The sequence below is a fragment of the Electrophorus electricus genome, chromosome 1 (assembly GCF_013358815.1).
Source record: "Electrophorus electricus isolate fEleEle1 chromosome 1, fEleEle1.pri, whole genome shotgun sequence".
Classification (NCBI taxonomy): domain Eukaryota; kingdom Metazoa; phylum Chordata; class Actinopteri; order Gymnotiformes; family Gymnotidae; genus Electrophorus; species Electrophorus electricus.
Window position 1 is genome coordinate 21569979 of NC_049535.1, and position 11493 is coordinate 21581471.

Consider the following 11493-nt stretch of genomic DNA (forward strand, 5'->3'; position numbering starts at 1 on the left):
AAAATATGCTAAATAGGCACTAATGCTAAACTTGTATATGAAAGTCTAGTTATCTGAAAAAACACTTTTACAAACACAAAATACATTTACTGGTAAAGGTAATTTAACCAAAAAAAAAAACAGGTGATGACTTGCAACAGACACACACTTGTGCCACTGATCAATAGAAATAACCACTAAATTACTACTATTTTATGCTACTACTACTACTACTACTACTACTACTACTAAATTATTACAAGTAATTTTTACCCTGGCCTGTTGGTTTATATTTGGCATGGGTACTGACCCAAATACTTTCTCTGTGTCAGGAAACGTTGTGTCAGTGAGGTATTATTCAGACTACACTTGGGCTATACGTGGTGTCCTGGGAGAAAGGGAAGAACACAGGCCTCTCATGGTGCTGACGCTAGGCAGGAAAATCACACTAAAACATTGAAGAAATTAAATATTGAACAATATTAATTAACAATAACAGTGTTGTAACATACACCTAACAACCTGCCGCAAGATATGATATGTGAGGCAAGTTATACAAATTTGGTATATGAATATTTTGGGGAGCTGAGAAAGCAGAAGTGATTTCATAGTTTGCTAATGTTAACTCATGATGGAAACAAGTTTAAAGTTGTACAGACAATACCCCCCTCACCCCACCCAAATACATAAATTAGTAAAAAAACTCAGGACTCATCAGGACTCATTTTAACGAAGAGGAGGTAGCAAGTTTCTTTGGTATAAACTGGAGGAGTAAGGGGAATTGATTATTATTATTATTATTATTATTATTATTATTATTATTAATTACAAATTTTACATTTAAACTTTATCACTATTTATATAGATTTTTACATAAGATTAGTGACAAGGTACTCAATGGTGCTGACATGCTTCATTAGTTATTTTATTCCCTAATACATTCCTGAACTTTAGTGAAGGTACACAGAACCTTCCCACACAGAATGTTACTTAGTGGTTTTATAATAAAAATATGTACTGAGGTAGAATTCAGAACATTAAGGGGAAAAAAAACTAAACTGAAAGGAATGTAGAGGTTTGCATATAAACGAGTAAATAGAAAAATAAAAAGCATGCATATGTAATATATTATATTGGACATTTGAGGAGATAAAACAGGATATGTTCTCAGAATTTGCTCAGTCTAAGAATTATCTGAGAAAGGTTCTGAGAATTTACTCTCTGACCTGAAGAATTACCTGAGGAAACAAAATGCCAATACATCCTGAAAGGTTCTTAATCTCACAGAGACGTGGCAGAGAACTCTGTTTATTTGTGTGCAAATAAATGTAACTAATCTATTGACAAATGACTTAAAAGTTAGCATCATTACATATAAATTAAAATATCAAGGTATAAAAAGGTGTTGATGTTTTCTTCTTTGCTTGCTTTGATCATGTGCTAAGACTACATCCCCAGTACTACATTCTTTTTTGTGTTAAATGAGGTAGGTGTGGTGCTGAGTACATAGGAAATCCCTGAGAGAGAGAGAGAGCGAGAGAGAGAGAGAGAGAGAGAGAGAGAAAGAGAGAGAAAGAAAAGAAATTTACAGATGAGACAGCATCTTTGCTGCCAGTCACAAGATCAAACTGCACTTGAACTAACTAGCATGATCCAGTGACTGAGTTGCATACAAGTAGCACTTGAGAGAATTGCATTTCTGCTGAGTAAACATTTGACTTTCTGATTACCTTATAGTTTAGGGTCACAGGATTGCTCACGGAATACACTTTGGATTGAACCAGAAGAAAAGCAAAAAACAAAAACAGAATGGAAACAGATTTGCAAGTTGGCTGAAGGACAGCTAGATCTCCATGCAAAACCTTATATAATTATCCTGCTCAGCTGAGCAAAATATAAAAATTAGAAAATATGACAAAAATAAAAGAGGGAAAGAGATGTCAACCAAGTAGAAAAAAAGCAAAAAAAGGACAGCAAAGAGAGAAAGAGAGAGATCGACCAATCAAAACTTCAAGATGCGGTTGTTGCCGAAGTCGACCACAACAATCAACCCCTCTGGTGTTATGGCAACGCCAGAAGGGCGGTCCATCTGGCCTGGCCCATCCCCCTGAGTGCCAAATTTGCATAGGAAAGTTCCATCAGGTAGGAAGACCTGCACACGGTGGTTTCTCGAGTCAGCTACAATGATTCGATTCTCCCAGTCCACAGCCACACCCTGCGGCCGCATGAACTGCCCATTGCCAGTCCCCTCTGAGCCCAGGAAGCGCGCAGACCAGCAGTCAGGCTGGATCACCAGCACACGGTGGTTGTTGAAGTCTGTGACGACAAGGTGATCTTCCCGAGTGAAGGTGACGCCACGCGGGGAGTCAAAATGTTTCCAGAGTGTGCCCTCAAAGCCATACTTGTTGAGGAACGAGCCATCAGGGGCAAAAAGCTGGACGCGGTGGTTGCGGGTGTCAGACACGAGGATCTGTCTGGCTGAGTTGACCGCCACATCCCATGGGTAGTTAAATTGCCCATTTTTTGAGCCCTTCTCTCCAAAGGTGAGCAGGAACTGCCCCTGGAAGGTAAAGATCTGGACGCGGTGGTTGTCTTTGTCCGCCACTACTATGCGGCGGTGGAGGTCGCACGCTATCCCAGCGGGACGGTCAAACTGGCCAGGACGTGAACCCAGGCTGCCAAAGGCGTGCTTGAAGCTTCCATCCGGTCCAAACACTTGCACACGGTTGTTGCTGCGGTCGGCCACAATCACGTAGCCATCCGCATCCACGGCAACACCCCATGGGCGGCACAGCTGCCCTTTGCCGTCACCCTCACTGCCGAATGTAGACACAAGCAACCCGAGTGACCCATACCCACGTCCGGCTGTCACAGGCACAGAGAATGGGCTACCTTCTACATGCCTGTCACCCACCAGCACTGACACAAGGATGTTGCCCTCGCTCTGTGGCATGTAGCTGATCCCGTATGTGCCGTCGCCATGGTCCAGAACCTCCGCCACTGAGACGCTACCATCCGTGCCCAGCACCGTAGCCGACACGGGGTCACCGCCTGCCTGCCTCCGTTCGGCCTCGTGGTCATTCGCCGTGATGGTGAAGTGGGCGCGTTCGCCGCACCGGGCGTCTCGGAGCCCCTCACCACGGGCGACACAGAGCGGTCCGTACGCCCCGGCACTCAGCCCGCCCAGAGAGCGCAAGGTGGCAAGCAGTGCCTCCTTAGGCGGTGTGAATGAGAAGTGCTCGTCGTCGCACAGCTGCAGCTGGCCATGCAGCTCCTGTGTGGCCCTGAGCTGCAGGACCATGCGCTCCCATAGCAGCCGCACTGCCCCGCCACTGCCTTTACCCAGCAGCCGTGCTACGGTGGAGACGGTTCTGTCCAGCTCACACAGGTTGTGCTGCAGACGCTCAACCTGCAGGCACAGGGACTCGGCCTTCTGCTGCCGGATCCTCTCCACCTGTAAAGAGGGGGTATTATTTTGGTGTTATTCTTGTGCTTTATTTTTTGATTTGTTTAATATTCTAATGCCCTGTAAAGCATCCTTGTAGCACTGGAAAGCGCTACATAAATTAAATCAATTGTTATTATTAATAAGAACCACGCACACTAGCACATATACAGCTATAAGTGTTTTAACCCAAGGGCAGCATCAAGTATGTCACATCACAAACATACCAAACCTTAACCATCATGTTGCATCCTGTGAGCCACCATGGCAAGAACGTAAGTAAAGCAGCGAGAGGAGTGATAGGCCTAAATGCTGTCCACTGCTCCTCTTAATAGTCCTTGAGCATGACAAATAGACAAACACAAACATTCACCTTCCAGAGAAGTTCAGACTCTCTCTCCTCAAGGGCTCTTTTATGGCAAAGGATGACGGTCTGCACCTCCAAATGGACCTTCATGGCCTTCTTCTCCACCTGCTCTGCGAGTTCCCGGGCCTTCTCGATGCTCAACTAAACACAGTGAAGAACATGACACATATTAGACACACAAGAAGTCACCCACAATCACATTCAGATGATTTCAGAAAGGGAGAACTTTCATTCTGTGTGCACTGGTTACCAATGGTAACTACACTTTTTACTTTCTACTTTCTACTCAAAATGTATTTAAATTGTGTCAGTCTAAACTGCTGTACTGCATATGCCTACTTGAACTGCTTACTGACAGTACTGTGTATTTGGTTACAGTCAGATACATTCACCAGTACTTGCCAGGTTCATGAACTGGCATGTTATAAGCTGCTCAACAGAGTGGATGTGAGCGCACTAACATACATGGAATAAATATACTAGATACAGGTATCAAACACAACACAAACCACTGCATATACATTAAGGGGCAAATATAGCAAACAAGACATTTCACAGCACAATCTTGGCAATTTCACCTTATAGCTAGATGGAGGTCAAAGGTTATTGGAAGCAGCTGAGAATTTGTCCTGTAACATATGCCTGAAGAACATTCAGGCACAAAAGAGGACAACCCTCTGAGGCTTATATCTGCTCAGCCATTTGAGTCAGGCAGCTAGGGGACAGCTAAAAAGTCATCAGTCAATTGGTGCAAGATCTAGATTTTATTTACCATAAGGTGATACTATACTTGTCATTAGCAAGACACAGCTATCAATTTGAAAGATTTTTGTATGGATGGCTTACTTGCAATTGCTTGGAAACTAAATCAGTATACTACTTAAAGGAAACAGAATGAACCATTTTGATAATAACTATCCTAATACATTTTGAGAAAAAAATATCTTGCAGTATCAAGTATATTGATACTTGCAGTATCAAAATATCAAGTGTAGGAAATACAAAACAAAACAATAAACAAACAAACAAACAAACAAACAAAAACAAACACCCAACTGCCACCATCTTAGATCAAATGGAGTTAAAGATCACCAGAGGTAATGGATGTGTTTCTTCCTGCTTCTGAATGCTGAGAAGGCTTAACCTATCTGATCCAGCAAAGGGAGTCACATGTCTTACTAGGCAACCACTGCACTTCAGTACTTAAGAACTTCCCAGTGTTCCACAGATATAGATTTTATGCTTTTGACTGTTGAACAGCGAATGGGCTGACACATGCCCTGCATACAAAGCATGAAGCATAGAAAGTGTTCATCTGTAAACATGCACAGGCACTCGCGCACTTGCGCACTCGCTCGTGCGCCCCTGGCACAGTGGAAGCCTGGTAAAGTGAGGACAGATTAAGCGGAGGTCAGGACCAGGATGTGGGCGTGGTCTAACCTGGAGGGCCTGCCACACCTGTTGAGCTTCGGCGAGCAGACGGAGGGCGAGCGCTCTGGACTCCAGCACAGCATCTCGCAGGCATGCCATGCTGTGGTTACCATGGCGACTAACAGCGCACGCCTGACACACCGGCACCGAGCAGGTCTCACAGAAATAACAATATACCTAAAAGAAGGAAAAAAGGGGGTAAGAGAGAAAAAGAAATAAATAAAGAGGGAGCTTTGCTTGTAAGCTGTAAAAAAGATGGGAGTGATTGTTTGGGCAACTGCAACTGGTATAATCAATTAAACATATGAATCCAACACCAACAGTAAAGGGCTATCATTGTTTAGAGAAAGTAATTTGCCTCAATGTCTGACCTGCTAATTTTAACGCCGGTCAGCTCGACTCGCTTCGCAGCCGTCTGTCACCAGGAGAATCAATAACCCATCAATCACTGCTGACAGATGGGCTCAGAACTCTTTAGCATCTAACTGAAAGAGCCGAAAGGCAAAAGCCTCATTGATATGCATATCAGTCAGATTGCTGCCCCTCCCATCCTGCCTCCACAGTGGCTGGAGGGAGCCTGGAGGAGACACATCTCTAATCTCCCAGCCATCCGTCACAGGATCATAACCCAGAAATAAGTGAAATGGAGACAACAGGAAGACCTGCTGAATGTAAGGTCTCAGTTCCAGTGGAGTGCATGTGGAAAAAGCCACAGGCAAACACAGAAGAAGCCAAACACACGGAGCTACAGAATGAAAGTGCCAATCACACAGAGGTATGGAAAGAAAGATGCAAGCAACCAAGGAATTACAAACAAATTTATGAATTAAATAAATAAATCTTTCACATTGTTGGTATGAGACTTATACTGGCACACACACACACAAAACTGTCCAGTCCAGTCTGAGCCAGGCTATGGTTCACACAATGGCCACGCTTAACCCAAGGCTGCATGCCAATATCACACCTACACACATCAGCATGAAACATTCTAACACTTTGGTCCAAGCACAGACAGACAGACACACACATACATTTTATAATCATTAACAGTACTTCATGTCCCCAAACTTTCATCACTCGCAAACATTTATTCAGGAATTCACTGTTGAATAAACAAAGCAAGTGGTTATCTGATTGCTTCATCTGTGTGAGCAAACAAAAAACAACAGGCAGTGTTTGCAGTGGGCAAGAGGGTCCAATCCTCCTCAAAAACACATCTTAGTCATTCTTACTGAAAGGTGTCACCAAAGCACAGTAAGGCCATTTGGCAGATTTTCCTAACCTCCCTGCAGCTGCATATCACTACAGACCCCTGCAGCCTTCCCATAGTCTCCCTCTGTCTCCGTTTCCATTGTTCTTCACCTAATTTTAATCTGAATGGAGAGATCCCCTCCTTCTCTGGAGCAAATCAGCACTTTACTGTGTCATTCAAGCCCCTTTAAAGTTCTTTTGATTACTTGGTTTTAAGAACCTGTGCATACCCCTGTATGTGCCCACATCTGCACGCGCACACAAACATACACACACACACACACACATTCGAAAGGGTGGTTTGCTACTTTCTTGCATAACCTTTGTCTAGTGACTGGTGTCATTATTCAAAATGTGCACCCCCTTACACATTTGCAGACACAGCAAAATGTAATAAATCTGATGACTTCTGGTGAAATGCGTTGTACCTATCTAGCAAGTACAAGTATCCTTTTTTCCTACGTTAGACAGATTCATCCTATTTCTAAACCATAAAGTGTATTCATTGGAAACCCTTAAAGCTGCTGTAATCAGTTTTAAAGGTCTTGGCAACTACCATCAACGAAGGTGTCCTACCCCTTCCTTAATCCAACATCCTCTCCGAAGCCCATCCCCCCAAAACCCCATCCTCCAAAAGCCGCTCCTTCCGAAGACATGCTTTCTCAGTCCTTTGGCCTAGCCCTATGTGTACTGCATATACACCTAACATAAATGGCAGTCAGGTATGACTACCTTCTTGTAGAGCTGTTTCTTGATTGGTTAATACAGCTGGACCATATTTAAATGTTTTTTTATGGCTGAATAAGGAGCCCAGTACAGTCACAAAGACATATTTCCCCAGAGTAGCTAATTAATGATAGCTATCGGGACATAAACACTTTTTGTGAAGTGTTCTAAAACATGTTTAAGGTTTCTTTTAAAAATGCTTACAGTATATTCAAGTCTGATAAGCATATTTCATGGGTTTTAACCCTGAACTTGAGGGTAGTTGATCTTCAGGGTATGGCTGTGAACCTGAGGATGACTCATGAGGGCATGCTTAGCTAAGCAGCTGCCCTTTCAGGGTGGTGGATGGTGGGGGTTGACCTCTTACTGACTTAAATTCACCTGGAGATAGACTGAAATACACCTGGACATAACACATGAGATGAATAACAGAACCAGAATTCAGTGCTACTTCCGAATGGGTTTTGGTAGGTAGAGTCAGACTACTTCCTGTGCCTCCCTCCCAAACCAAGCCTTTGCCATAAAGAGGAAGGGCTGTTTTAAAGGTACTGCCTTTCTTTACACTGCATTCTTTACAGGGTTAAAAGTCATTCAAGGTGGGGAGGAAAGGCACATTCTCAGCAATGATAAGGACAACATCAGAGATGCATACTACACAAACCAACAAAAGTGGCTAGACAAAATGAACAAACTGGGGTAGAAAAAAAATCTCAAATTATACAAACATTTTGTAAAGGTCTAATTAACTTGATAATGTAAAGCTACAATATGCTCCAATATCTGCACGTGTTTTGAGATTACATACTATCGGTGTTGGATCAATTAAAGTGGCCACCCTACCACTGAATTTTCTGAACTACTAAACGAATTAACAGACAGCATTCACGAGTTAGCATATTGTTACTGCTTAAAGGACAGAGAAGGAGAGAGACAGAGAGAGAAAGAAACAGAGTGACTGATGTTGAAATAATAATGTAATCATAGAAATGAAAACAACAACAACAACAACAATAATAATAATAAGGAGAAGAATAGGAAGAAAAAGAAGATTATGAAGAAGTTTTATTTATCTAGTTCATTTCCAGAGCACAAGGTCACTGAAAAGTATAGAGATCATAATAAAATGGGGAACTCTTAAAAAAACAAGGAACTCCAAAGCCCATACACACATGAGCCAGGTTTTCCCACACCAGAACAAAGCATTCAGTGGAGCAAGTCTGGGCTTAATACAGAGTAATTACAAAGCAAAGTCTGTGAACTGCAAACAAGGGCGTCCAGTCATGGATCAAAACAAACTAAGGAGGAACTCCATGCTGAGCATGCGGATCTCCACCCTCCAGTCCTGAAGAAGGATGTTTGAGGTGGAGGAGGCTCAGAGGCAACAGTCTGGCACAGGATGTGGAGTTGGCCCAAATTCTGGCATCACTTGCTGCTCTAGACACTATAACATGGCCCCCTACCTACATCCATACTACCTCACCAGCATTTCCAGAGGCATTCAGCCAAAAGCTGGACTGACAGGCTTTAAAATCACTGGCAAGTGCCAGTAAATCATATAATGGGTGAACAATGGTCATCTAGAGTCAGTAAACCCACGAATGCCATTTGGCAGTCTAATCTATTTCGAGCCATGCCTTTAGAGTCTTTCTTTCTCTGTCTCACCCACATCATTTCACACTATGGATATGCTCCCTGCTCATGGGTGGAACTTTGCTTTGAAAAGTGCTTGGGACAATGAGGACAGGTGAGGCATTCAACTCTGCTGCCCCTCAAACTCCATCCCCTACAAGAAATAAAGCACATTCACTGAAAAGAAATCAGAGCTCAAAAAAAAGATTAGCAAAAAGTCTAATGTCCACGTTTGTCAAGCTTGTCACAGTTGAACAGTACAAGTATCAGCATTGATACATATTTGTAGTACAACTGTTTTCTATATACAATTGTCTCTTACATCGCCTGAGTACCCTCTGAAAAAAACCTACGCACCTGTACATTAGAAAGTAATCTCTGTTTCAGGAAATCAGTGTAGCAGATACATTCCTGTTGACTAGGAACCTTGATTATTTTTTCAGTTATATTTTGCTTTGATCTGTGCTCGTATTTTAATATTTGACATATGATGTACATCAGTCATTAGTTTTATTGATAACTTCCAGCTTTCTCTGTGTTGCATGGTCATAAAACTCCAAATGATGAATTTGCCTAAAGCCATATTTTGCAAGGTTTTGTGCCAAGGTACTTAAGTACACATGCAATATGATCTGGAGAAAGAAGAAACCAATAAACTTGCTTTGAACTCACAGAGACTGTGACTTGTATAGTGCACTTTATACACACACCCACTCACACACACAGAGCGAGCGAGCGAGCGAGAGAGAGAGAGAGAGAGAGAGAGAGAGAGAGAGAGAGAGAGAGAGAGAGAGAGAGAGAGAGAGAGAGAGAGAGAGAGAGATAATCTCTCTGATTACGTTAAGATTCACTACTGGGTGGTCGGCCAACTGATATTTAAATACTTTTCTACTGATAACCATCTGTCTTGTGTGTCTGAGACGACCACCCCAGGGCAGACTGGTACAGTTCCTATGCTCAATTATCCAATTGAAATCACTTTCAGATGGACACGTCAATTTAATTAATCCACCAAGATCCCCGTGTATCGCCTTTAACAACGAATACCATTATATTTCTATATCGACGTTTTTATATTATCACTATTGCTTGTTGAAGAGTAACCGATGTGTACGTTTTTATTTAGTTTATAGCAGGTATTGAGCTGTGCAATTTTTTAAATGATCACTCACGATTTAACAAAAAAAAGTCAAAAGCAGACATGCGCCCACAGGGAGGTTCACTCACCTCATTCTCGTGTTGCTGGCAGAAACCGCCCCGGTGCTGCAGACTGGTTAACAATAGAGCGTTTAAATCGAACCCGCTGGCAAGAGGCAACCCAAGTGTATCTAGTCCTCTGTCCGCTGGATACCAATGTTCCGCAAGCCATTTTATGAAGTGGCCTTTGGTAAGGCGTACACGCTGGTGGGCGCGCACGCAGTTGCAGCACAGGTATTCCTGGCAGTCGAGGCAGTACGAGCTCGCGGGGTTCCCTTCACACGGGCTGCACTGTGGGTGCTGGACGTCAGTCAGCCTTTCGCTCCGTTGGCTGCTTTTTTCGGTTTTTTCCGCAGCGACTACTGCATCCAGCAGTCCGCCGAGGAAGAAATTTGTGGAGGGAAGAGAGTCTAGATCTCCTTCAGTCATGTTTACTGTTTGTTCGCAAGTCGGACACCGAAGTTTCATCGGCTCTTCGGCGCTGCGCCGGTTCTCCAGACACTGGCGACAGAAAGCATGAAGACAAGGGAGGACGTGTAGCCTCCGCGTGGCCGAGTCAGATGAGCTTAGGATCTGTAATGAGGAAGATGAGGTAGAGGAGTCCGCGGGGGACTCGCCACAGGGCTCCTTACACAGCGCACACGTTTCCAGAGCCGAGTGGGAGAAGTAGGCCATCTGAGTCTGATGGGCAAGGCGAGGCAGCGAGATCATCTGGGATGCCAACGTTTGGCTACATCTCTGTCGAAATAAAAGCGTCCATGGTTTCTACGTTTGTTACGCCGTGACATTTCTCCCGTTAGGTATAAACAACTAGCTTTAGGCATACATTTATGAAAATAGCTCCGATACAATATTTTTCCTTATCCGTAAAGTCTGAACATTCAAGGGCGACAGTCACTTTACCTATATTTTGTGTTATATTTGATAGAAACGATCGTGAATAAACCAATGGGACTTTCTTTTTAATGTTCTTGGTAGGTCTAAGGAAAACATAACTTTTTAAATATGTAAATAAGATACCGATTATTATTATTATTATTATTATTGTTATTGAATATTATGGATTTGTTTTAGTTCTCTCCAACTCCCATGCAATTCCAAGATGATATGGAATTAGGAGCTTGTCCTTAGACACGGCTGTTCGCTTAAAATTTCATTTACATGCACGATAAAAGCTGACTTGAAATACAGAATCGTTTAACGGATGCTCTCTGATCTACGCTCACAATCGCGCCTGAGAAATGTATCGTAATGTGGTCGCCGTGTTTCACAAGATAGCTAAACACAGCATTTAGGGCTGAGATATGTCGAGGTAGAAAGATGATGTCCACTAACCCGACAGCGTCCAGCGGAGTGTCATGCGCTCATCACCCGTATCGCATGCACGGGAACAGAACGTAACTTTCCGACAGGGACCGTGTTGATAATGCAAACAGTCCGAGTCTGCTGAGGAGTCGACACGACA

General features: G+C 43.2%; 1 protein-coding gene across 1 annotated transcript; it reads right to left on the reverse strand.

Annotated features, from left to right (window-relative positions):
* Positions 1 to 1120: 1120 nt before the first annotated feature.
* LOC113580107 (E3 ubiquitin-protein ligase TRIM71-like) lies at positions 1121 to 10975 on the reverse strand. Its single transcript, XM_027014445.2, has 4 exons — positions 10059 to 10975; positions 5232 to 5399; positions 3798 to 3932; positions 1121 to 3433 (listed from the first exon to the last, which is right to left on the reverse strand). The coding sequence occupies exons 1-4, from the start codon at positions 10737 to 10739 to the stop codon at positions 1982 to 1984; spliced, it is 2436 nt and encodes an 811-aa protein (XP_026870246.2). The 5' UTR covers positions 10740 to 10975; the 3' UTR covers positions 1121 to 1981.
* Between the last annotated feature and the right edge of the window lie 518 nt (positions 10976 to 11493).